The 27,919-nt window shown below is 36.9% G+C and overlaps 1 protein-coding gene and 1 pseudogene across 16 annotated transcripts in view; one reads left to right on the forward strand and one right to left on the reverse strand.

Moving 5' to 3' along the window:
- SLMAP (sarcolemma associated protein) overlaps window positions 1–27,919 on the forward strand; it is a 139,307-nt gene that overhangs the window by 33,073 nt on the left and 78,315 nt on the right. For 10 of the 16 annotated variants that reach the window (XM_029916312.1, XM_029916325.1, XM_029916319.1 and 7 more), the window contains exon 2: window positions 25,695–25,848. In XM_029916312.1, the coding sequence (XP_029772172.1) occupies window positions 25,695–25,848 (154 nt within the window). The remainder of the gene's footprint in view (window positions 1–25,694; window positions 25,849–27,919) is intronic. The other 6 variants (XM_029916313.1, XM_029916317.1, XM_029916322.1 and 3 more) reach the window with 1 other exon arrangement.
- LOC115273288 lies at window positions 917–6,533 on the reverse strand (annotated as a pseudogene).

The raw sequence follows: 27,919 nt of genomic DNA on the forward strand, positions 1-27,919 counted from the left end.
CTCATGAGAAGAGAAATGTGCTGTGTCTTCTGATTTGATAGACAAAATCAGCTCGACAGCTTCGTGACTCACTGACAGAAGAGGGAAGAGTTCTGGAATTAGGGATTGGATTTTATTTTAGGATGAGTTGTTTGTCTAAATACAGATATGAGAGAGTTTCTACCCTATATATCAAGTCTCTTATTCTATCTTCCCAGAGATTTAACTTAATGCCTCCAAATTCCCCAAATGCATAACTTCGTATTATCTGCTACCTGGGTCATGTTAATTATGTAGTGTTTATATTTCTTTTTTTTTTAATTTTTTTAATGTTTTATTTATTTTTGATACAGAGAGAGACAGAGCATGAGAGGGGGAGGAGCAGAGAGAGAAGGGGACACAGAACTGGAAGCAGGCTCCAGGCTCTGAGCTAGCTGTCAGCACAGAGCCTGACGCGGGGCTGGAACCCACGAACGTGAGATCTGACCTGAGCCGAAGTCAGAGGCTTAACCAACTGAGCCACCCAGGCGCCCCTGTTTATATTTCTTCCACCATGTTTTTCTTTCTGAATGTAAGAGTTTGTGAGTTTTTCCTTCAAACATTTTGAGCTAGGGTTTTAGACGTTTGTTGGTTTGTTTCAGTTAAAAAAATAATTTTTTAAGATAGAAGAGACTGGTAACATGTCTGCTTCTGTGGAGGGAAATGAGGAAACGGTGGGATGTAAGGAAGACGTGCCTTCCACTGCATCACTGAACCTTTGGAGCCCATTACATTTCCCCCCAAATTTTTAAATCTAATTGTATAACATAGCATAAATACATTTACAAAAGTTTTGTTTTATGGGTTTTTAGCCCTTTTAAAGTTGAGATCACAACACCTCTTAAAGTTGACCATGAACGTTTCATTGAAGGCATAATGATAAATTTACAGTCTTCCTTTAAATGATCCACTTAAACTTGATTCACTGATCCGCATTATAAACTTTAAAAGGTATGTTCTTGGTGTAGATTGATGGCTTAATTCTTCTAAAGTTGGTTCATAATCAACTGTTGGAAACTGGACCATATTCTCAGTTTCTTTCCTCACTTCAACATCAGTTTCCTTTACTTCTTCAACACTGGCTATATTGTTGTCTACTATTCTATCTTTGAGAAGCATAATGAGGCAATTCTTGTACTTGTATTTCTTCTTTTGTATGATAACTGACTCCAAGATCACTCATACTGAGTCCTTGATAGCATTCCATCAGCATGGCCCCCTTCACAGATCTATAATAGGCAACTACAATCTTTGTTGCTTCCTAGACACATAGAACATACATTCCATCTGCTCTTACCCCAGGAATAAAATTGTCTCTCTTGTAGTAATCAGTACTGGCTGCTGCTCTCTCCGCAGATGCTCCCATTCCACAGCAGTTATTCCCACAGATGAAAATAAATGGTGATTTCCACAAAACTGTCATATTGTAATTTTTGAATATAAAGTCAAGCAGAACTCATCTTTTCCATTGTATTTACAGGCCAGACCAGTACGAGCTCCCAGGGGGACCTGAGCTCTAACAGTGCCATTGCCCCAGTAGCTAGCAGTTCTTAGCAGACATGTGCATTGATCCTTCTTTTCTTTAGTATAGCCTTCTCTTTATTCTGTAAGCTCTACAAATTTCTGGGACAGAAGGTCCACAAATAAGCAAAAGCCATTAGCTCAGTAGGTTGAGATGAGATGATCCATGATATTTATCCAATCTCAAGTTCCCCATAACCTTCTTGACACTTTACAAGTGACAAAAACCACAACTAATATTCTTTTAATGCTCTTGGTGAATAGTCTGTATCATTCTTTATTATTTGAGTCCCTCTTCCCTGTTGAGCACTGTTAGGATAGGAGGGCCTTCTTCAAACCCATGAAGGTCACATTTCTTAATTTCAAATGTAGCATCATTTGCAAAGTTATAGGATATGCCTCTAGCAAGCACTCTCCTAGCTGTGATAATCAGGAAATGGTGGGCATCTTTTTCTTAGAACATCTTCCTCTTGAGTGCAGGCCCTGGTAAGAGCTGTGGTGGTGGTGATGATGTCATCCTCTACACTGGGCCATAGGCCCACAAACATTTTATAAGGGTGTACAGTATTCAAGATGGGGCTGTAATTTTCTTAACCATCCTTCCATTGTTACAGTTTCCATTTTTTTGGAAACTATTATAAATTTTGCTTTGCTGAATATCTTTATACTTAGATCTATCTTTATTCACTTTTTTTTATTACTTCGTTAGGCAGAATTTTCAGAAATGAATCAAAAGTCACATTTTATTATTTTTTTAATTTTTAATTTTTTTTTAATGTTTATTTTTAAGATAGAGACAGAGCTTGAGGCGGGGAGAGGCAGAGAGAGCGGGAGACACAGAATCTGAAGCAGGCTCCAGCCTCTGAGCTGTCAGCACAAAGCCCAAGGCAGGGCTCGAACCCACGAACCATGAGATCATGACCTAAGCCGAAGATGGACACTTAACTGACTGAGCCACCCAGGAGCCCCAAAAGTCACAATTAAAAATTTTTTTTAATGTTTTACTTATTTTTGATACAGAGAGAGACAGAGCATGAGAGGGGGAGGGGCAGAGAGAGAAGGAGACACAGAACCGAAAGCAGACTCCAGGCTCTGAGCTAGCTGTCAGCACAGAGCCTGACACGGGGCTCGAACCCACGAACATGAGATCTGACTTGAGCTGAAGCTGGAGGCTTAACCGACTGAGCCACCCAGGTGCCCCAAAAGTCACAATTTAAAAGCTCCCTTGGTAGACCTTGCCAAACTGCTTTCCTGACAGTTTATTCTCCCATGATCAGCTTGTGAAAATGTTTCTTTTATGTCAGTCTTGGAACCACCAAATGTTTATTATTTAAAATACTTCCTGCTACTTTTATTATTAATCAATTGAACCCCTTAAATTTTTATATTTCAAGGTCAATATGTGTATACATATTCTCTTTTTAGAATTTTTAAATGTTTATTTGTTTGAGGAAGAAAGTGAGAGTGCACACAAGAGCGAGTTGGGGAGGGGCAGAGAGAGAGAGGGAGCCACAGAATCTGAAGCAGGCTCCAGGCTCTGAGTTGACGTGGGGCCCAAACTCAAGAGCCACGAGATCATGACCTGAGCTGAAGTCAGATGCTTAACCAACTGAGCCATTCAGGCATCCCTATATTTATTCTTCTTATCCTTCCTCTGTTCATTGGCTTTTCAAAGATAGCCTTATTAAAGTATAATTTACACTCCATAAAATATCCCTATTGGACATGTAAGATGAAATTACTTAAGTTAATGATTTTTAGTAAATCTATAGTTTTGTAACCATCACCATAATCCATCTGTAAAACATTCTCATCACCCAAAAAGTTCTTTTTTGCCCATTTGCATTCAGTCCTTTATTCCACATCCAGCTTTAGGCACCATGGATCAGCTTTCTGTATCTGTAAATTTGCATATTCTAGAAATAACAAAAATCACATTCAGTCCTTTGTGAATGGCTCCTTTCACTTAGTATTGCTTTTGAGGTTCATTTATCTTGTAGACAATATCAATAGTTCATTTTTATTTATTTATTTAAATATGTTTAATTTTGAGAGAGGGTGCATACTCAAGTGAGTGGGGGAGGAGCAGAGAGAGAAAGGAGACAGAATCTCTAGCCAGGTGCCTCGCTTGAACTCAAGAACCATGAGATCCTAACTTGAGCCAAAATCAAGAGTCAGACGCTTAACCACCCGAGTCACCTAGATGCGCCAGTTTGTTTATTTTTATTGCTGATATATCTTATGTATTCAGTAATTGATAGATATTTGGTTTGTTTCCAGCTTTTGATTGTTATATACAAGGAACTGTTGCTGCTAGGAACATTTGTATACATTTCTTTGTGTCTTTCATTTCTCTTGCGTAGATACCTGGGAGTACAGTTGCTTAAAATCCAATTGATGATAAATTCTTATCATTACTTAGCCCCAAAAATGTTTCTTTAAAAGAATAGATGATAACACTAGATTTGAGAAGGAACACAGCTCTACAGTGTAAAAGAGTTAAAGTGGAATGATATAGAGTAGGCAAGTGAAAAGTTCTAACACATGTAGTATGACTGTGTAATAATGGAAACCACTTGTGGATTTATTGGTAGATGAGCAACTACCAGAACCTAAAACCAAGTAAAGGCAAATAAAATTAATGGGTATCTAAAAAAAAAAAAAAGAAAAGAAAACTTTGGTTCCATGAAAAATGAGACAAATGGAAATGGGACATCATTTGCATTTATTTTGACAGAAAAATGAAAGTATGTAACACATAAAATGTCCTTCTTAACATAAAAGAAGGCCATCAAGACTTTTGTAGATAAACAGGCCAAAGATATAAGCAGTCAGTTCATTCAAGATTAATATATACAGCAAATAAACATTCCTTCCTGGTAGGGATCACAGAAATAAATATTTAACAAATTGGTTATATTAAATTAGCAAAATTGATAGTGCTAGAAAGATTGCGTTAGTGATGCTGCTTTGTATGTTGATCTAGTTTATGTACAAAGCAATGTGGCAAAGCCTATCTAGATCCTTGGAATAATAGGTTCTGAGGTTACTTTCATTTTAGCTTCCTTGAATGTAATTAAAACATTTTAGTAGTAAATTGTTAAGGGAGAGAATAAATCAGAAGATAAGAAAACGGTAGAGATTTCCCCCATGTGCTGAAGGTGAGTCTGGTTGTGCTATCCTTTCCAGGCTGTCTCTGTGACTCATTCAAACTGTGGAGGCACTAACGGAGCACAGCTTTTTTTCTTTCCAGCCCCAAGAGCACATGTTTGCTCTCCTGTAGCCTGAATCCTGCTTTTACAGCTTTGGCTAAATCCTGGATCCATTTGTTCTTAAATCCAATGACTCACACCTTAGGAGTTCCCCACCCCACTCCATGAATATGCTATTAACTTTCTCATTTGGAGTAAATAATTCTGTCATGTTCTTTCTATGATTTGTATCAGCAAATTTGCTTTAGGCACTCATAGGAAAATATGCTTCCTACTGACTTTTTTCAAATTCCTTATGTTCTTCTGTATGGGTGGGACCAAACACTTGGGTCACTCCCAATTAGTACACTACAGTACAGTCATCCAACAGTAAGTGGTTTTTTAGTTTGACAAGTTGTCTGCCAAAAATGATGAAGTAGAACATTCATTGAATCAAGAAATGGAACTTGATCCTTGCTTTATTTATTTTCCCCCTGCATCTTTCAAGTTATCTTTTTTCTTCTAACACCAGAAATTCTTTCCATTTCTGATAAATTTTTATTGGGTTAAAAGCATTTTTCCCTAATTACTAACATTATAGATTTCTACATCATCATACTTGTTATATAAGGCTGTAAGATTTTTATCGCTAGTTGAGCTATGTGAAGTCATAGATAATGTGTAACAAGAAGTTAGGAATGATAAAAAGCAAAAAAATTCTTACTCATTTTACTATGCTTGACAGCACCTTTTGTTTTTTTAAGAAATATATTATCAATTTCCTTTATATAGGCCAACTATAAATACTTTTCTACTAAAATTATAAATAATCTTTTCCTGTAGGTAGTAGTGTAACTGGGGTTAGTCCCTTTAGGTGTTTCTATTCAAATTGGCTTAAATACTTAAGGATCTCAGGAAGGGATGGCCCTATAGGGTCTATTAGATTTTGAAAAATTAATGCAGCAGAATCAGAATGTCCAGTTGGTTACGTGACTTCACGTTTCTTGAGCTCTGATTTCTGCCAGCTTATTCAGGTCACTTACGGTGTCTCTTTTTACACTAGGAAAGGTATTATTAGCCCTCCGCTGTTTCCCTGGCATTTTGGATGTTTCTATTCCTGAATTTCTCCTTAATTCCTAGTTAATTTCTCCTTAAATCCTAGTGTTTCTAAAAGTTCAGTCATTGTTTTCACTGTAATTGTTACTTTTGGATCATTTCATACATCATAATAATTTTAGTAACCATTCAAATGCTTATGCCTTTCAGATATCTCGAACCCTAAGTTCCAAGTTTTCTATCCTCTGCTTGCTTACATTTACTCACTTGGATGTCCTATGGAGACTCTGAAAGCAATATACTCTAAACTGGAATGAATCATTCACTCAGCTCCCCCCCAGTATTTCCAAATATAGATAATGGCGTTATCATCTGCCCAGTAGCCCATGCTAGAAACTGCGGTCTTCAACACTGAGCACATAGGATCTATCACTAAACCCCTTTCACTACTAAGATCCTAGTTTAGAATCTTCTTCTTTATTTTAGTACCCTCATAACTGGTCTCCCTGCCTTCAATTAGTACCCCTCAAACAATATCAGTTTGATCTCAGTACTTTCCTGCCTAAACCCTATAGTGGCAAGTACCCTGTCATCTATATGATAAAGGTTGTACTGCTTGATATATCTTAAAATGCTTGGTGACTGCTTACTTCTCCAGCCTCAGTGCTCTGTTTCACATGCCAGGCCCTCTCCTCAGTCTCCCTCTGATGCTGCCCCTCATGTTGTTTCTTACCTCTGTTTGCTCATTCTGTTTAAATCCCTTTTCCATTCATCTTGACTCACCCTTACTCAGCCTTCATGATTCAGCATAGACAGTTCCTTTAGGAAGTCATTTTGAATCTTCAGGGTGCCCTTCCAAGTGCCTTTCTTCTCTACTGGGTTATTCTTATTTGTATATGAAAATATTTTTTTCTCTTATTTAACAATAATTATCTTCACTTTCCCTTCTATCTATTGCTCATCTTTTTGATAAATTTTTTCTATTGAGGTATAATTGATATACAACATTTTATGAGTTTGATATATAATGTTGATATACAACTTATGAGTTTCAGGTGTACAACATAATGATCCAGTATTTGTATATATTGTGAGATGATCATCATAATAGGTCTAGTTAACATCTATCACCATACATAGTTATAGAATTTTTTTCTTGTGTTGAGAACTTTTAAGGTCCACTCTTTTTTTTTTTTAAAGGGGGGAGGAAGTTTACTTGCAAAGAAGTTTAATAAGGGAGTCCTCATTTTTTTTAATTTTTTTTTTTTTTTGAGAGACAGAGAGAGACAGCGTGAGCAAGGGAGAGTCAGAGAGAGAGGGAGACACAGAATCTGAAGCAGGCTCGAGGCTCTGAGCTAGCTGTCAGCACAGAGCCTGACGCGGGGCTCAATCCCACAAACCGTGAGATCATGACCTGAGCTGAAGCCGGAGGCTTAACTGACTGAGCCACCCAGGCGCCCCTAAGGTCCACTCTTAGAGCAACTTTCACGTATGCAATACAGTAATATGAACAGTAGTCATTATGCTCTACATTACATCCCTGACTAATTTACTTTATAACTAGAATTTTGCACCATTTGACACCCTTCACCCATTTCTCCTTACCTTCACCCCTTCCTTTAGCAACTACCAGCCTGTTCTCTATATTAATGAGCTTGTTTTTTTGTTTGGTTATTTTTAGGTCCCACATGCAAGTGAGATCATACAGTATTTGTCTTTCTCTATCTGCTTTACTTCACTTAGCAAAATGCCCTCAAGGTCAATCTATGTTGTCAAAAATGGCAAGATTGCATTTTTTTAATGACTAGATAATATTCCATGGTGTGTGTGAGTGTGTAGGTATATGTGTGTATATGTATTTATCCATTCATTCATCAGTGAACACTTAGATTGTCTCCATACCTTGACTATTATAAATAATGCTGCAATATATCTTTTTGAGTGCATATATCTTCTTGAGTTAACGTTTTTGTTTTCCTCAGGTAAATACTCAGAAGTGGAATTGTTGGATCTTATGATAGTTCTGTTTTTTTAACTTCTGTACCATTTCACATAATGGCTGAATCAATTCACATTCCCACTAACAGTGCACAAGGAATCTATTTTCTCTACATCCGTGCCAACACTTGTTATTTCTTGTCTTTTTGGTAAGTCATTCCACCAGGTGTGAGGTGGTATCTTATTGTGGTTTTGATTTTTATTTCCTTCATGATTAATGATGTTGAACATCTTCTCATGTACCTGTTAGATAGCTGTATGTCTTCTTTGGAAAAATGTCTATTGTGATCCTCTGCCCATTTTTTAATCAGATTGGTTTTTGTTTTGCTTTTTTTTTTTTTTTTTTTGGTCTTGTATTGGATGAGTTCTTTATATTTTTTTGGATATTTACCCCTTAGTAGATAAATGATTTGCAAGTATTTTCTCTCATTCAGTAGGTTGATGGTTTTCTTGTCTGTGCATGTGCATTTCTTTGCTTCCCTTTAGAGCAAGACTTCTTAAAAGATTTGTTTCTAGGTATGGTTTCTCATTCTTCTATACTCATTTTCTCTTGAATCATTCCAGTCAAACATTCGTTATTCACTGCTGTATCTCTACAGTTCTTGTCAAGAACATCAGTGGCTTCCAAGTTGCTTTTCTGGTAGTCAGTTTTTGTTTTGTTGGTTTTTCAGCATCATTTGACATAGTTGATTTCTCTCACTTTCTTGGAAAACATCATTCCCATAGCTTTTGGGACACATCACTTTCCCTTGGTTCTTCTTGTACTTTGGCTACATTTTAAATTTCTTTTGCTTGGTCTTTTTCTTCCTGACCTGTATATTTTGGACTGCTCCAAGACTCTCTCCTTGATCTTCCTGTCTGTCTGTGCCTGTTGTCTTGGTGATTTCATCCTGTCTCTTGACTTTATATTCTTTGTAGCTGCTTGGTGACAACCAAATTTTTAATCTCAAGCCCAGCCTTCATTCCTGAACTCTAAGTTCTTATCCAACTGCTTTTTTGACATTTCCACACGATGTCTAACAGCTCTCTCAAATTTAACATGTCCAAAGCCAAACTGCTAACCCCTCCCTCAACCTCAATTAAAAAAAAAAAAAATTCCCTCCTTCACCCCTCCCAGCTCACAGATGCAACTACATCCTTCTAAGTTGCTTGGGTTAAAACAACTTTGGTATTGTTCTTGACTCCTTTCTTTCGTATTGATTTTTACAGATTCATACATCCAGTCTGTCAGGAAATCTTGTACTATATAAGTTACATTTCCTGTGTGTGCTGTGTTAATCTTATGCTTTTTCAGTTTTACAACACTTTTGTTTTAAGGACAGACATCCTGAAGACCATAGTTATACCAAGTCTCTTAGTTAGAATTACCCCAGGTAAAGAATTATAGTGGGTTGTTGAAGCTATTCCATTCAGAATTGAATCTTATAATCTGAAAGAACAAAAAGGAAGTGAGCTACAAAAATTCTTATTATGTACAGTTCAGTAGTCAGTGATTTTACATCTAAAGTCCGTTCTTCATATGTGCAAGATGATAACTACCCATTTTGAATTTATTGGACTTCTTTCCTCTTTGATTTTCCTTGATGCTTACCTGTTTTTTTTCTAGTAGATTCTGTTTTTGTATGTCATGCAGTTGAGTGTGTTTCTCTGTTTTTCTTTTTATCTACCTTTTGCTCTCTTTCTCTAAATTTTTTAAATGTTTATTTATTTTGAGAGAGAGAGAGCATGAGCCTGAGCAGGGGAGGGGCAAAGAGAGAGGGAGACACAATCTGAAGCAGGCTCCAGGCTCTGACTTGTCCGCACAGAGCCTGATGTGGGGCTCAAACCTACGAACCATGAGAATATGACCTGAGCCAAAGTCAGACCTTAACCAGCTGAGCCACCCAGGTGCCTCTTGGTGTCTTCCTCTAAGTGACCAAAATGTGGAATTGAAAATTTGCTAGGCTTATTGCATAAAATATTCTCTTTCTTGATTTTAAAGTTTAAGATTTTGAGATTTCTTTTTTTAAAATATGTTTATTTTAAGAGAGTGCTAATGTGATCAGGGGAAAGGTATATAGTGTGTGGGAGAGAGAGAGAGAGAGAGACCCTGAGAGAGAGACCCAAGTAGGCTCCATACTTGTCAGCACATAGCTCAACGTGAGCTACGTCTGTGAGACATGACCTGAGCTAAAATCAAGAGTTGGGTGCTTAACCAACTGAGCCACCCAGGCACCCCGATTTAAGATATTTTTTGGTGGAGATAAGCATGAACATGTTGTATACATTCCTTCAGATTTTTGTTTTCGCCAGTTTTTTAACTTTTATTAACCTTGCTTAGTAAACATGCTTATACATTTGACATTATACATGTGTGTGAATATTTCAGTGTTTCTATAGGTTAGATTTCTGGATGTGGAATTACTCAAAGAGTATAAGAATTAAAAATCTTGGGGCGCCTGGGTGGCTCAGTCAGTTAAGCGTCCGGCTTCGGCTCAGGTTATGATCTCACAATACATGGGTTCGAGCCCCACATCGGGCTCTGTGCTGACAGCTAGCTCAGAGCCTGGAGCCTGCTTCAGATTCTGTATCTCCTTCTCTCTCTGACCCTCCCCTGCTCAGGCTGTCTCTCTGTCTCTCAAAAATAAATAAAAAGCATGAAAAAAAAGAATTAAGCATCTTTGGGGTACCTGGGCGGCTCAGTCAGCTAAGCCTCTGACTCTTGATTTGGGCTCAGATTATGATCTCATGGTTGGTGAGATTGAGCCCTGTGTCAGGCTGTGTATTGACAGCAGGGAACCTGCTTGGGATTCTCTCTCTCCCTCTTGCTTGGCCCCTCCCCTGCTCACCTGTGCACATGCTTTCTTTCCCCCCCCTCAAAAATAATAAAAAACATTAAAAATAAAAAGCTTCAAAGGTATTGTGGAGTCATTTTTCAAATAGATTGTAGGGGTTTATATTCTCATGCTCAGTATATGAGAGTGCTATTTCTCCACATTCTTGCCAGAGCCATGGATCACACTAGTTGTAATCTTTGTCAAACTGATATTGACCACTGTCTTCCTCAGCTTTTAGGTCTCTTGAGAGTTTTGGAGTTAGATGTTTATTTACCCCTTCCCATACATCTCACTCTCTTTTTCTTGAACTATTTAAACAGGAAGTTCAAATAGTATAGGAGGGTGTAATACAGAAAACTCGGTCTCCGTCCTGATAGTTTGAAGGGTGTCCAAGTGGCAGTTTGAGTTTTGAATTAAGTAAGTTGTGGCCTTCTGTCTGCATTATTCTATGGCTTGACTGGGTCTCCAGACCTGTCACTCAGGGCCAGGAATATAGTAGGACTTTTGTTTAGAAATGGAATTACGACATCACAGAGTATCTCTTGGCTTCATTTGTTCATAAGTTGGTTCATAATGTTAAATGAACTGTAGATTGGTAATCTATGTAATACTTTATAAGTGTATTTACATATACCTGAGAGTAGTACTTTCCTTTTGATTTAACTTTGATTAGGGAATCCCTGATCCATTTTGTGATATGTGTTTCATACTTTTCATAAAAAGTTTTTAGTTGTGCTGGGAGACAAAGGTTTAGCTGCTTTCATTCTGTGCACAGGTTGTGGTTATTTATGGTAATATTCACATGTAATGGGGCAATGACATACTATTTTTAACACCTGTGTGTTAGATTTCAGCTGTTACTGATCTATTTATATCCCTATCAGCTGTTTACTATTAATTAATCAGCAAAGGACTTTAAGAACTTTAACCAATAAAGGAAAATCTTGTATCAGTTCCTTTGAAGAAAGTTAAAGTGATTACATATTTATGCGTATTCCATGGATTTAATAATAGCTTCCATTTGTTTATTTTTTATACCTTAAATACAATTTAATGCGGTATATTAATCTATAATTATCAGAACTGACCTAGCTGGTTGACAGTGTTTTACACGTACATATGTATGCTGCCATTTATTTAGTATGTACAAATACTATGCTTAGTATTTTACATGCTTACCATAATTTAACCAACAACCACTCTGAGCTAGGTACTAGTATTATTCTCAGTTAATAAGTGGTGATATCTAAGTATATTCTTATAACTAGAGGGTGGATCAAAGAGGTTAAGTAATACTCAGGGTCACACAGTGATTGATGTGATAGACCTGGAATTCAAACCTTTAACGTATGCTCTGTTTTATATAGAATGCTGTTAGGTGGATGTAATACAGTTTCGCCTATCCTATGCTAAATTGAAACTTTTAGTTTCCATTGTTAAGTATGACTCATTTAATGTATTTGTTCTACATTAAAAAATCATTTGTGACTTGTGCCTATTGGAACTTCCTGAGAGGCAATGAATGTTATAGATTAGAAGAGGTAGGATAATTAATAGTGCTGTTCCAAGCATGTTTTGGACATCAAGATTTGGGAGTTAATTAGAATAAAGCCTTGGGTCTCTGATTTAGGTATTTACTTAGAAATGTTATCTGAGAAAGAAATCTTACTTGTTAAAATATTTAAACTGGGCTTCCGAAGAAATCGTTAAATGCTTTTAACAAGTAAAGAGTGTGGGTGGGTGGAAGCAAGGGTCTAAGAACAGCATAAGCAAATATATTGAGGCCTAGGGCTTATGTAGGGAATTGCTACTAAAGCAAGGCTGGAATGGATGATAGTTTTTAGGAAGAGTGGAAAATCAGGTTAGATAGGGTGGCCATTTTGAAAGTTATCACAGCTCTTGGATTTGAGTGTTTAAGACAGTAGAAGGTCAACAGCCCTTTTATAAAGGGAAACAAAGTGATCAAGTTTGCATTTTTAGGAAAGAACTTTAGCATCAGTTGAAAGGTAGAGAGTATGGAATCATAGTCCTCATCTTGGCAACGGTTATGGGCCTGGGTTAGAAGGATGGTAAAGGGAAGGCTAAAGACAGGGTGGAATTGAGATTGTTCTGAATCACAATGCATAGGAATTGGTGACATAATGGATGTCTTATGGGGTTGTTGGTGTTACTTATTATTATTAATAGTATTTATTACTATTGTTTTTGCATTTGCTCTAAGTGGCTTCTCATAGTCACATTTGTTTTATTACTATAGTAGGCTGATGAATTCTTGTCCAGAGGTGTTCAGGAAATGGTGGGTGAATGATGGGTTGTAAATGTTACACTCATGAAATATTTATTTAAAATACTGTTGGAGGGGGGTGTCTGGATGGTACAGTCAGTTAAACGTCTAACTCTAGATTTCAGCCTAGATCGAGCCCTATGTCAGGCTCTGCGCTGGGCATTCTTAGATCAAGCCCTATGTCAGGCTCTGCGCTGGGCATGGAGGCTGCTTACAATTCTCTCCCTCTCTCTCTCAAAAATGAAATGAAATGAAACACTATTTGGTGTTTATTCAGTAGACATTCTGTTAATGTCTAGGGATATTAATGACACCACTGATCCTGATCTGCATGGAATTTGCTGTAGTGATGAGGAGTCTAATAGACCTTGTTTGCCATTCTTACTTTCTATGTAATCTGGGTATATGATTTAACTCCTAATCCTGTCTGATCATGTGGGATAACTGCTTATATAATAGTATTCTGAAGTTTAGATAAGGTAATGTGTGTAAAGTGCCCAGCATAGTCCCTGGCATAAGCAAATATTTGTTCTCTTTTAATCTGCCATGGGCATGGAAACTAGGAAACAAATTTATTAGGATTATTTGTCAAGTAGGTGGCAGTAAGTAGCAAACATTTTTGAAAGAGATTTTTTAGTAAAAATTTTTTATGTCTTTATTATTTTATTTTGAGAGAGACAGAGAGCGAGTAGAAGAAGGGCAGAGAGAGAGAGAAAGACACAGAATCCGAAACAGGCTCCAGGCTCTGGCAGCACAGAGCCTGATGGAGGGCTCGAACCCATGGACCGTGAGATCATGACCTGAGCTGAAGTCAGATGCTCAACCTACCAACCAACCAAAAGAAATTTTTAAAGTTTATCTTTAATGAGATTTGGTATCATAAAACCTGATTGCTGTTTTATTTTCTCCATTGTGAGTATAGATAGGTCACTTCGCTTGTGTGTCAGCCTCAATTTGATGATCTATAAAATGATCAAAATCATTTTTGTTTCACAGGCTGATTGAAATATTAGAGATAGTGGGTATAAAATTGCCAGACAAACATAAGTACATAGCTGCGTGGTTGAAGTCAAAGAGTTTAAAATGCTCATTGACCTCAGCCATTCAGCTATGTACTCATACGTTCATCTCTGTACAATACTAGTTTGGGAGGCCCTTTGGCAATTTACTTAAACTTCTTTCAGTCCTAATTTATAAGTAGTATAGGAATAATAATACATCTGTCTGTATAAGATTCGTGTAAAGGGTAAGTGAAAATGCATAGAAAGTAGTTTATCCAAGCACATGGTAAGTGCTCAAAAACCTGTGATTATTATATATTATGTGGTATGCTTTTGACATTATTGAACAGTGAACATTACTTCGTTTGGCTTTGCTCTGTAAGTGAAATTTCTATATAGCTTAATTCTGAATATAAGCCATGTTACATTTCATGGTAGTGAAAGAAATCAATGATCCTTTTCAAAGGAAACTTCACTTTGGCCTAAAAGTTTCCTAGGGAAAAATATTTTAGGCCTTGTGTTTAAGTCATGAATGGAGGTAGACTTTGAATGTGATAATAAATTTCAGTTCAAAATAAAAAAAAGAATAGCTCTTCAGTGGGGGTATTACCCATTCTCAGGAGCATGGATGTCATGAGGGACATTGGAGGTAGGTGGCATTTGAACATGAGTCATGTGGCGGCCTCTGTGTTACACTCAATCTTGTGGGGGTTTATTTTCTTCACTTCCAACATCATTTCCTATCTCAGTCAAAAGGATTGTTTCATAAGTTGCTTTGTTTCTATTTATTCACGTAATAACCAAAGAATTCAGTTGCAAATGTGTGAATTGTCAAAACCTTAAGGAGATAAATCTCTTGAAGAATTAACTAGCACTAAAAATGAAGAGACATGAGTAAAGACCAAGATGTTTTAAAATAGAAATTATATGCCTGGGCACCTGGCTGGCTCAGTTGGTGGAGCGTTGTGACTCTTGATTTGGGGTTGTGAGTTTGGGCCTCACATTTGGCCTACAGATTACTTAAAAATAATATCTTAAAAAAATAAAAGTATATGCCAACATAAGTGGCTGTGCCTAAAGGATAGAAAAGGCCATTGTGGTTATTTTCAGTACCTTATTAAGCATTTTAAAAAGCTATGAGTGTTCTTTTGGGAGTAGATGTACTATTTGTATCTTTTAACATTTCCATTGAATTTATTTGCCAAATAAAGTGTTTTATGTGTGGGCAGTTTTGTTTTTTTTTCTAAGTCAGATCTAGATTCCTATGTTTTGCCAATTTTGCTAGTCTTTAATGGAAACTTTTTTTTTTTTAGTTTCTCCCTCTCCCCCATCTCTTAGTAACAGAAATGATTATCAGCTGTCCTTAGATTGATCCTGTTGTATGCATTACTAAATAATACGTAAGACTACATCGTTTAAATGTAGTACCTTGTTCAGTGTTTCCCACAAATGTGATCACAGTGATTTACTTTTGTAGCAAAAAAGGCTATTATGCAAAGGATGAGGTTTTTAACTATCAGAGATAAAGAGTGGAAGTGCAATTTTGTTGTTTCACTGATCTCAGGCTGGCTTAAGGTAACATTTTGTGGGGAAAATAATGACATATAAAGGATAATCCGAGTATTCTGTATTAAAATGTTCCAGTATCCCCTTGTTCTATCTCTACTATGTTAAAATACATGGTGCTTTTTATAAATACCTATTTTAAATATTGAAATAAAACATTTGACATTCTTTGAGGTAATTAGAGATTTCTTGGCACCTAAAAAATTGAGTTTGGGATTAGTATGTGTTCTTTAATACTAGTTACCTAAGTAGGAGCCTCAAAGACAACGCTGAATGGCTCTTGCTCTAATTAAACACCATGAGAAGAGAAAATAATCAGTATTTGCTTGTCAACCTATCAGTTTTACGATGTGGAAATAGGTTAATCTCTGAATTAGAATTTGGTGTAGGCCTTCAATAGTGTCACCTCTCAGAACTAATGGTCTGATGATATATTTATTTGATATCTTGCTGAGCTTCAGAACTAGTTTACGTTGCCTGGACTCTCAGTGAAGGATTGTCACAATTTGTATATTTAAGAAAGATGTGGTCATTCTAGCTTTATTTTGTATGTTTTGTATTGTTTTCATTAAATTTTTAAAAATTTCTCCTTCCCACTTTCTCTGTTTTTCATAATCTTTGTCCCTATGTAGAGAAATAGAAGAAATACTTTTTCTTTCTTGTCTGTGAGCTAGCTCTATAAGAAGAAATTATTGTATAATGAATGTGTCTAGAATATCACCTTGGAGATGGAAAAAATTTTGGCAAATTCATAACATTGCAAGACCTTTGAGTGGACAAGCTCATTCTAGTTTACATGTGAAATTTCATTTTGGTGAAGAACATTTTGCCCTTTGCCATGTGTTTTCCTATAGCGCATGAATAGAACTTTGTATTTCCCCCTTCAGTGGTACAGCTTAAAAATTTCAGCCTCTGAAACATGTGGTTCTTTGCTAGTCAGGAAGCTAAAAACATTATGTAAACAAATATATATATGTAATATATAAATATATAAACAAATTCATATATAACATACATGATGTATTCTAAGAAATAACTAAATTATTGGTGGCAAAAAAATGTGTAAGTCATGGATCTCCCTATTTCTAGTTACACCCACTGCAAATCATCCTACACACAGCTGCTAGATTATCAGAGCTGTCAGAATAATCTCCCTAAAACAATATTTGCATCAAATCCTTTCGTAGCAGTTTCTCTTGAGAAGTGTCAACTCCTTAGCACAGCGTGCTAGACCCTCTCTTAGCGCTTCACTTTATCTTGCATTTCCCCACTTCTTCCTTTGGCTTTTGTTCCCCTCTGGGCTGGGCATTAACTATGTATAAATATACTGCAATACCTGTTCCTCTTCCACCTCCTCCTTCGCCTTGCCTTTCCTTCAGATCACCACCCTCACTGTAAGTGCCTCCTTAGCAACTGACTGTTCCTAACTGCACTTCTTAGCAGCCTCTCCAGATTTTGGTACTCTCTTAACTTATTCTCAGTGTAGAAGTGCTTGCATTTGATTTTATAGATGTGCAGTTTCTCCAAGACAGGTGCCATGTAAATGATCTGCTTTAATTGTGGAGTTAGAGTTAAGTTTGACTCTTACTATTCTGATTGCTTCTGGAAAACTTCATAAACAAAGTGGGATTTCCTAAGTTTGTACTCAAAGACCAGAGAGTGTGTATCTAAGTAGGAGAGGAGGAAGACAGTTGGAGGTTTTAAAGGAATAATAATGTCAACTCTGCAATAGCTATGAGACCATGGCAATCTACTTAAAATACCTGAGCCTCAGTTTCTTAATCTATAAAATGGAAATAATAATATCTACTTGGTAGGATTGTTGTGAGGGTCAGAAGTACCTGCACATAGTTTGGGGATTTGTTTCATTTGGCCCAAGAAAAGATTTCTAGTTTGAAATAGAGCTAATGGGGATGATGTCATGGAAAATGGTAGAGAAGCTCCAAAAATTGGTTCCTTCATCAAGAGAGCTATTAAGCTAGCATGAACTGTCTGAAGCAATTATTTTGAAATTCTTTAGTCTAGTCATACACTTGTAGCATCCAATGAAGTGCTTAATGTGACAGAAGCTGGTAAATTTCTGAGAATTTTTGTGTTTCACACAGTGACTACCATTTTCTATCCCCCAGCCCCATGGCAGTCAGCTGCGGGTATGGTGGCCCATGGTTCCTGATGTGTTTTGCTTGTGTTTCAAAAATTGTGGTTTTATGGGGTTTTTTTTAATTTTTAATGTTTTTTCTTTTTTTATGTTTATTTATTATTGAGACAGAGAGAAACAGAGCATGAGTGAGGGATAGGCAGAGAGAGAGGGAGATATAGAATCTGAAGCAGGATACAGGCTCTGTGCTGTCAGCACAGAGCCTGACGCGGGGCTTGAACCCATGGATTGTAAGATCACAACCTGAGCTGAAGTCAGACGCTTAACCACCTGAGCCACCCAGGCACCCCATGTGGTTTTATGTATTGACTGCTACTTTTGATTGCTGAGGGGCCAGCACAAAGACTGACCATTGTTTCAAACCCCACAGGCTAATGTGATTTCTCTGGTGTCTGCCAAAGGAATTTAAAGAGACAAAATACCTCTATCTCCTTTTTTCTAATCGGATCCTTGCATTTAAACAAATCTCTGTCAACACCCTGGCTGACCACAGGAATAACAGATCAGAGACTTCAGTGACAACACACAGCAAAGAATATAGTCTTGGCAAAAAAATAAAAGTTTGGAAAAGTCACTAAACCAACAACTGTATCCTTAATCAAATAACAACAGCAATCCCTAGAAAGAGGAGGGAACCTAATTTCTAGAATTGCCATGTTACAAGATTTCATGGTGTCCAATTTTCAACAAAAATTACAAAACATACAAAGAAATAGAAATTGTGGCCCATTCACAGGAAAAAGAAATCCCTGAAGAAGCTCAAGCATTGGACTTAAGAGACAAAGACTATTTTAAATATGCTCAGAATGCTGAAGGAAAACATAGATAAAGAACTAAAGAAAATCAGGGGAACATTGCATAGACTATCAAGAGATAGAAATTAGTAAAATAGCTGAAATAAAAATCATTGGAAGGTTTAGTAGCATATTTGAGCAGGCAAAAGAAGTAATAAAAAAAACGTAAATTATAGGGCGATTGAAATACCCTGTCCCAGAAAAAGAAAGAAATAGATGAAGAAAAATGAACAGTACCTAAGGGACATTATCAGGTGTACCAACATGCACATTATGGAAATCACAGAAGGCAAAGAGAGGGAGAGAACAGAAAAAAAAATTGAGGAAATAATGGATGAAAAGAATTTAATGGTTTTAAAATGTTCTTGTATTTAGGTCTTCAATCCATTTTGAGTTAATTTTTGCATATGGGATAAAGTAACTTTATTTTTTTGCGTGGGGTTTAGCCAGTTGTCCCAGGTCCATTTATTGAAGAGACTATTCTTTTCCTATTGGATGGTCTTGGCACCTTTGTTAAAATTCAGTTGGATGTAGATGTACAGTTTTATTTCTGGACTCTTAATTTTACTTTAAGTATGTCTATACTTATTCCTGTGCCACACTGTTTTGATGACTGTAGTTTTGTAGTAAGTTTTGAGTTCAGGAAGTGTGAATCCTCCAACTTTGTTCTTCTTTTTCAAGATCATTTTACCTATTTAGGGTCCCTTGCAATTCCACGTGAATTTGAGGATTGACTCTCCCATTTCTGCAGAAAAGACTGTTTGAATTTTGATAGGGATTGTATTGAATCTGTAGATTATTTTGGTTAATATTGACACTTTAACAATATTAAGTCTTCCAATTCATGAACACAGATGCCTTTCTATTTTGTTAATATTTTGTAATTTTTAATATATAAGTCTTACCTCTTGGTTAAATTTATTCCTACCTATTTAGATGTCATTATAAATGAAATTGCTTTCTTAGTTTCTTTTCTGGATTGTTCATTGCTGATGTCTAGATTCACAGTGGATATTTCTGTGTTTATCTTGTGAGCTGTGACTTTTTGTTTATTAGCTCTAGTAGCTTTGTGTGGGTTTTATGGGATTCTCCATATATATAATCATGCTGTCTGTGAATAGACATAGTTTACTTCTTCCTTTCCAATTTGGAGGGCTTTTGTTTCTTTTTCTTGTCTAACTAGAACTTCCAGTACAGTATTGCAGAGCAGTGGTCAAAGCAGGCCTTCTTTTCATGTTCCTGATCTTAGGAAGAAAGCTTTCACTCTTTCACCATTGAGTATTATGTTAGGGGTTTTCATAAATGTCCTTTATCATGTTGAGGAAATTCCTTTCTAATCCTAGCTTTTTTTTTTTTTTTTTTTAATCATGAAAGGGTATTGGTTTTTGTCATGTGCCTTTTCTGCATCAATTGAGATGATTGCTTGGGGTTTTTTTTTTTTTTTCTTTCTGTTAATGTGGCATGTTACATTGATTGACTTTCTTCTTTCTTATATTGAACAACTTGGGTTAAATCCCACTTTTTCAGCCAGCCTCTGCTTTTTCAGGGTGGGTGAGTTGCAAGTTAGGTTGAACAGAGGTGGGGCCTTGCATCAATCCTTTAGGTAGCCCCAGACAGGTTAGAACAGACAGGCAAAATAATTTGTGATTTAGTTCTACTCTGCTCTCTCTGGAACCAGGTACCAGGGTCCCACACTAGTAATGCCGGCTGATCTCTTCAAGACTTCTGTTCTACTGGGGAAGGGGATGGGTCAAGATTAAGTAATGCCACAAGATGTCCTACCATTTTTAAGTTGACTTTTTCTTGATTCAGTGTTCACTGCAAGTAACTGAAAGTAGTTAAGACTACTTTCCAGAATTCTAATTCTAAAAAAGTTGCTTCTGACAGTTTCTGCTTGTTTTTCAGTGTTTCTGAAGGAGGATGGGAGCTTGGAGCTGCCTACTTTGCCATTTTGCTGATGTATCTTTCTTCATTGCTTTTTGATTTTAAAAAATGTTCTTCTTTTACCTTTTATTTCTCTTAATGGATTGTTAAATTTAGTTTCGTTGCCCTTCGAATTTTGTATTCATCATTTCAGAATGATGATTTTTCTTTTCTTTTTTGAGTTCTTTCACCTTTTCTGGAGTTTTGTAATTGTGAGTTATATTTCTTTTTCATGTTTTGAATTATTAATGTCTCTAAGCTTGTTTTGAAATCATACATTGTAATTTTGATCTCAAGGTCTGTCTTTCATAATCTATAGGGATGTTATTCTGTTCTTTAGTTTCATTTTTCTTAAAATTACCATATAGGATGGGGCTTTGATATTTTTCTGTTGCTTATTTTTATGTGAAATTTGTTTTCCTGAACTTTTAAAAGGGGGTCATGGTTCAGGAGAACTTTTCTAATGTCACAGAGCTCCCTTTCCTTTTGTTTTTGTAAAATATTAAAAATATGGTGGCTCCTTTCCTCTTCTCCATTTTTATTTCGATCTTTTCTTTCCTTGTCTCTGTTGTCCCTACCTTGCTCAGTTTTGGTTTCAACCCAGCAACTTCCCTTACCATGGAGCCCAGCTTTAGAAAGCAGTTTAGGTTGGTAGGTTGATTTTAAGAATTCACATGACTCAGGTTAGGCTGCTCCAGCCTTTTTCAGAATTTAACTCATGCTCACTTGTTATTGGATTGGGCAGAACCTTTTCCAATTTCAGATTCTCCTCTCAAATTGGCCATCACTCTGTCCAGTGAATACCTAATGACTAGTTAGATATTCTCAAGTCCCTCAAATGTGCCATTGCTTCCCTTGCATCCTCTGGCTCAGATGCGGATTTCACGTATGTCTGGTGGCTATTGATGTTTTGCTCACTCACTTTTATTTTGAGGTTTGTGTGGATACCTTGTCACCTGCTTTTTTTTTAAACAATTAAAAAAAAATTTTTAACACTTAATTTTGAGAGAGAGAGAGAGAGACAGAGACAGACCACCAATGGGGGAGGGGCAGAAAGAGAGAGGGAGACACAGAATACGAAGCAGGCTCCAGGCTCTGAGCTGTCAGCACAGAGCCTGACATGGGGCTCGAATTCATGGACACCGAGATCATGACCAGAGCTGAAGTTGGACGTTCAACCCACTGAGCCACCCAGGTGCTCCATCACCTACTTTTGTTGTAAATATTTTCCGTGGGATTTTGGTTTGCTGTCTTAGTCAATCTGTGTGATTTTTAGGTGGTAATTCAGGTAGATTAAAATTTTGTGATACAGTACCTGCCATCTAGAATCTCTTATCCTTTCTGTGCTCACACTTTAAAAACTCTCCTGTATGGGCTTAGAGGTTCTGGCCCCTGGGCTACTGCATGTCTACTAGATAGTGCTTTGTTCTGAAGTTTCAGTTCAAATATTATTTATCTATTGGTGTTTGGATATTGCACAACCTATCAATGTAGAAAGGGTGAGAAGGAAGCAATTTATCATTATAGTGGAAATGAAAAAATATTTACACATTTTTGCAAAGTTGAAAGTGATGCAAAATGTATTTGTTTATGGAATGAACAACAAGAACTTTCTGAAAACCAAAGAACAAATTATGCAACCTGTGAAGTATAGTTCCTGTGTCATTGAAACTAATCAGATCAGCAAGGCCAGGGGGAAATGGTGGGTCAGGGAGAATCTCTCAGTTCAAAGACAACTACCAATGCCTCATTTCAGGGGGCTTAACATTTATTCAGGGGAAAACAAGGGGTTCACTGGAGATCAAATCTTTCTCAAATCAGGGAAAGTTGAACTTTGGCCACAAGCTACAGAGGGTTTTATAAATTCAGGGCTACTTAAACACCTGCATTAAGTGAATACCTGGTGGCTAGTGCAAACACTAGAGCTACTCAGACCTTCCTGATGCTACTAGGAAATACAGATAGTTAAAGCTTCAACAGGATTTGAAAAAAAAAATTTAGAGTAGCCAAGACTGATCTCTTTTAAGGGGAAAAAATGAAGAAGCCCGGTAGAAAGTTTGGCAGCATAGAGGAGAAAAATTTTTCTGGCTTAAAAGTGACAAAAGTTCAGCTAACATACCTGCATATGGAGAATGCATCCAGGAAGTGTAAGCACAGTCCCTTCCCAGGCCCTTACAAACAAATTCACCTCTTATACTTTTAGGAACCTAACATGTACATAGAATCACTTCTTTACAATTTAGACTGAATAGTAGTAGATTGTTTCATAGAAGATGCAGAAGCATAATTTTTAATAGCAATCTTTCAAAACAGCCAAGGGCAGAAGGTTAAAGCATATCAATGAAAATAGTTTTTCAGGGAAGTAGACTAATGTGGTCTAGCTATATACACAAGTTCAAAGGCTCAGGGGCATGAGTGGAGGTTAGTGTGGCTGAGAGGGATAGAAAATAGTGGAAGTTAATGAGTTTGGAGAGGGAACAGAGTAAGATCACGTAGGGCTCTACAGGCTATAATGATAAGAGCTTTAGGTTTCATTCTAGGCGTTTGGAAGCCACTAGTAGGTTGAGAGCGGATGAAGGGCCAACGACCACTGTGAATGATATGTGCCTGAGCTAAACGGAGGCTGTGCTTGGGCAGTAAGACAGGCACGCCACAGTGAAAGGAATTCGGTTTAATGTTGACTTTAAATTTTTTTAATTTGAAAATTTGTGGTTTTAGAGTTATGTAAGAGCTATGTAAGAAGTGTTGAAACACATCTTTCTGATTGCCAGAGTTTGCTAAACAGCACTGACCCTCATTTCATATGTCCTTATTTCTATACAGTTTAAATCCAAATGCTAGCCACAGACTACTGAAATGACTTAGTAACACACTAGTGGATCAGAACTTGAAGTTTGCAAACATTGTAACTCTATTATAATCCCTTTATTTGACTGTCAAGACACAGAGTGCCTGCAGATGACCAGCCCACATCCAGGTGTTGCCACATTTCTCAAAAATATATTCATTAAAAAACCAAATCAGATTTTCTTATTTAACAGTAGATTTCAGGAAAATCTTGGAAGGATTTTCTTATTTAACAGTTGATTTCAGAAAAGTTTGGAGGATAAGTGTTCCTACTTGACGGTATTACCTGTGCCTTTCTCCCTGGTGTGAAATGGGAAGGCCTGCCCATTTCAAATGGAGTTGTCATGTATCAACACAATTTTTATTATTAATGATCTGTAATTAAATATTCAAACTACTAGCCAAAGTAACATTTGGTCTTTTTAAATTACAAATGGAGAATAAGTCACTTATAGACAGCCTGGTAGCCTTTATATAGTCACCTAAGAATTAATGAAAAGAATGTCTTTTTCATATTTGCTGCAAGTTGTTGTATTTCATTTTGGAAAAGAGCTTATGGAAGGAGTGAAAGATAAATGAAATATAAAGGTCAGTGTGAGGTAATGGGGGAAAAATGGCCCTTTCAGTTCTCTTATTTTATCCTTGCTCCTAGCTCTGTGACCTCTGGAAGATACTTGCATATGCCTCGTTTTTCTCATTTACAAATGGAAGTAATATCTGTATCATAGCTTTAATGTTAAGATTAAATGAGGGCCTGGTGGTGTAATATATATTTTAATAAATATTAGTTTTCTTCTTTCCTCTCTTCCTTAGGAAGGAATTCAGTGAAAATATGTTGCTAGAATAAGCAGGGCTGGAGAGTGTAGAAAAATGCAAAAAGAAAGGTACATCTTTTTTTATTGGTTGTTTTCTTCCTAGTAAGTTTATTGTGCATGATTCCAATTGTTCCTAATTTCTTTTAGAAAATGTAGGTGATAAATAGATAGACTTCCTGTGCCTCCTGCTACCCCCCTTATTTATTTACTTATTTAAATTAATTAAAACCTTTTTATTTTAGAGAGAGTGAGAGTGTGAACAGGGGAGAGGGTCAAAAGGAAGCAGGGGGGGAGATGGAGAATCTCAAGCAGACTCCACACTCAGTATGGAGCTCTACACAGGGCTTGATCCCACAACCCTGGAATCATGACCTAAGCTGAAATCAAGAGTTGGACATTCAACTGACTGAGCCACACAGGCACCCCCTCCTTCCCTTAAAAAATGTTTTTAATGTTTATTTTTGAGAGAGAGAATGAGAGAACGAGTGAGCAAGCTGGAAGGGGCAGAAAGAGAGAGACAGAGGATCAGAAGCAGGCTTCTCACTGACAGCAGAGAGCCTAATGCCAGGCTTGAACTCACAAACCCCGAGACCATGCCTGAGCTGAAGTTGGACACTTAACCTACTGAACCATCTAGGCGCCACTCCCTCACCTTTTTAAAGAGGGAAATTACCCAGGTGATGAAAGTCAAGTTTAGTAGGTCAAGAAGTAGTAGCTTTGTAGCCAATTCTAGTATTTTAGTTCCTGGTGTCTCTGATGTGGTTTATTACAGAGAATTTACTGAATGAAGATGTATCGTTTCTGATACCAAGTACGTTAGCTAGCTGATGGCTATTAATTATAGGTGTTGCCTAAAACTAGTTGTCCTTGCCTGTGAAATAAACACTTCCTTTGATTTAACCCAGATAGTCTACAAAATTACAAAGAGTGAGATGGAAGTATAGAATTAGAATCTTATCTACCTGACTTAAAAAAAAATCATAGCTTTATTTTTTAATCATCCCAAAAAGAAACCTTGTACCCACTAGCAGTCATTCCTCACCACTAATCTCCCACCCCTTTACCCCTTTTCCTCTGGCACCTCAACCTCTTACAAGCACAAATGTGCTTTTTATCTCTGTGAATTTGCTTATTCTGGATATTATAAATGAAATTCTATAATATATGGCCTTTTGTGACTAACTTCTTAGCATAGCATTTTAAAGATTCATCCATGTTGTGGGATGAATCAGTAGTTCATTATTTTACATTGCCAAATAATATAATAAAATATGAACATAACTGCGTTTTGTGTACCTATTTATTAGTTGATGGACATTTGGGTTGTTTTCACTGTTTGGCTGTTATAAATAATGCTGCTATGAACATTTATGTACAGATTTTTGTGACATGTTTTCAGTTTTCTTGCACATATACCTCAGAGTAGAATTGCTGATAACTTTTTGTTTAACATTTTGAGGATTTTATAAAACTTTTTATCAGAGTGATGGCACCATTTTGGCGAGCTAGCTGGATTTTAAATCAGTTGGTGTCCAGGTTCTAATTTTATATATATTAAATGAGAACCTTAGCTGAAACAAGTGTTTTGAATTGATTGGGGGAAAAATCCACCTTTTGTAGTGTGTAAAGTTGGAAGTCCTTTTTCTTAAAGTGGGTTTGGAATTATTAGTATTAATCTTTGGCTCTTTTTGTTTGTTTGTTTGCAGTTTTATCTCCAAGACACTAAAAGTAGTAACGGTACCTTTATAAATAGCCAGAGATTGAGTCGAGGCTCGGAAGAAAGTCCACCATGTGAAATTCTTTCTGGTGACATTATCCAGTTTGGGGTAGATGTAACGGAGAACACACGGAAAGGTACGGGTATGGATCAATTTTCCTATTTGTCTTTTTAACTTAAAAGATGTCTATTTAATGTTATAAAACATTTCATGTTTGTAAAAGCAATTTACATTTAGCATTATATACAGTGAAAAGTCAAAAATCTCTTACTTTTACTACTGCTTTTCTAAAAATTTAAATTCTGACACGGTTATAAGTGATTTATATTTTTCATCACAGTATGAAAATATAGGACATTCCTGTCTTAATTTAGGAAGCAGCTGGCCGCAGGGACAGCATCCCCATCCAACAGGAGCTGAGACCATATGGATATTTATTGTGAGCGAGTCAGGAGGGTGGCTCAGACTTTGTTCACCTGACTCAGTGGTGTTATCAGGAATCCAGGGTTCTTACTGCCCTCCCACCCTGCTGCCCTGAACATGTTGTTTGCTTACGCCTTTCCTTATGTTTTTGCTTGTCACCTCATGGTTAAAGAGGGATGGCGGCAGCCCCATGCCTTATTTTCCTCATGCCAGTGTCCTTGGCAAAAACTGCGAGGCTGGGACAAAATGTCTTCCTGTGTGGCTTTTTTACTTTTTTTTTTTTTTTTAATGTTGAAAGAACAATCTTCCATAGACTTCTCTGAGCAGGTTTATATTCTTCTTGTCTCACTGGCCACATGCATAGCTACCTATGGCTACGAAGAAGCCTGGGAAGTTATTTACCTGGCAGATGGTATCCAGAGCTCCATGATTGCCATAGGTCAGCTATGATTTAACCCTTCCAGTTGTGCATACATTTGGGCTCAAACAAAATCAGGGTTCTGTAGGCAGTTCATAGTACCTATGAAGACATAAAATTTCACATCTCACAGGTTTTGAAATTAGAAGTTCTCTAGCTAAATAGACGTAGATTGGCTTTATTGGTACAGTTCTGAAGCTTCCTGGTTCTACCTGGTTTACTGTCTACTTTATGACCATGAAATTATATGGCTGGATCATAAAACTAAATGAGTAGGAGCCAAAAGTGTGCAGTTCCACTCTCTTAGTTTAATATGGACAGTGGAAGCAATTGACAAGTTTCTCCTTTGGCTTCTCTGAGCATACTTGGATCGGTGATACCCTACCTAAGACCTCAGTCTCTGACGTTTTGCACAGTAGGCATGGGGGAGAGTGACGGTGGCTGGGTGGTGATGCTGCTGCTGTGTGTGCGCGTGTCTGCATAAGTTTCTACACTTTCACTGGTTGTTGCAACTGCAGTTTATTTGTATTGAGTTTTGATAGTCTCCTCCAGAAGTTAGGTTTTGATATTTGAAATTGGGTAGAGTCAAAATCTTAGGAATTTCCATTTACAATTGTAAAATAGGAAAGAAAGTTTATATTTTGAGGCAGAATATTGAGTCCTTACTAAGAAAACGCAACTTATTTAAGATCGCTGTAAGTAACCTGCAGAGAAGACAGTTTGATTATGTGTTTTCTCTGGGGAATGTCTGTCTAAGAAGCCAAGAGGCTTGCATTTCCCTAAGAGAATTAATGGTATTAATTAATATAAGAATGAGGTTATCAAATACATTTAGGAAATGCTTAGTTAACCAAAGGTAAACAGGACTTCTCAGAGTCTTTAAAATGCTAACATATATACAGCTCTCTAGGAAGCTGACTGTTCTAGAATGTAGTTCTTTCCAAACTCCTTCCTACTCTTCTCTCCCATGAAACTATGAAAGACACTCTTTAGAACATGTTGTAAGAAGCTAAAAGGACAATCCTGAAATTCAGGTTGTTATTAGTGCACTATTATTTTAGCAACATTAGATTCTCACAGGCTTCTTTGAAAATTTGACTATCTTTTATGCCAACTTTAAGGGAATTAAGAAAATTTCTTCACCATTTAAAATGTTGTTTTTTTTGTTATATACTGCCTTCAGAAAGTTGACTTATGTTGTGCATGTCCTCTTGGAATAAGCTGTGTCACTAAGTTGAGTACTACCCCTTTAAGCACATGCCAGGAAAAAAGTTAGACTTTGTCCCATGCTAAGCAGTACTGTGATAAGCTTTATATTACTTGGAAAATCCTGCTGAAATATACAACACTGCAGGATAACCCCTGGATCAAA

This window comes from Suricata suricatta, chromosome 12, assembly GCF_006229205.1.
Source record: "Suricata suricatta isolate VVHF042 chromosome 12, meerkat_22Aug2017_6uvM2_HiC, whole genome shotgun sequence".
NCBI classification, from domain to species: Eukaryota; Metazoa; Chordata; class Mammalia; order Carnivora; family Herpestidae; genus Suricata; species Suricata suricatta.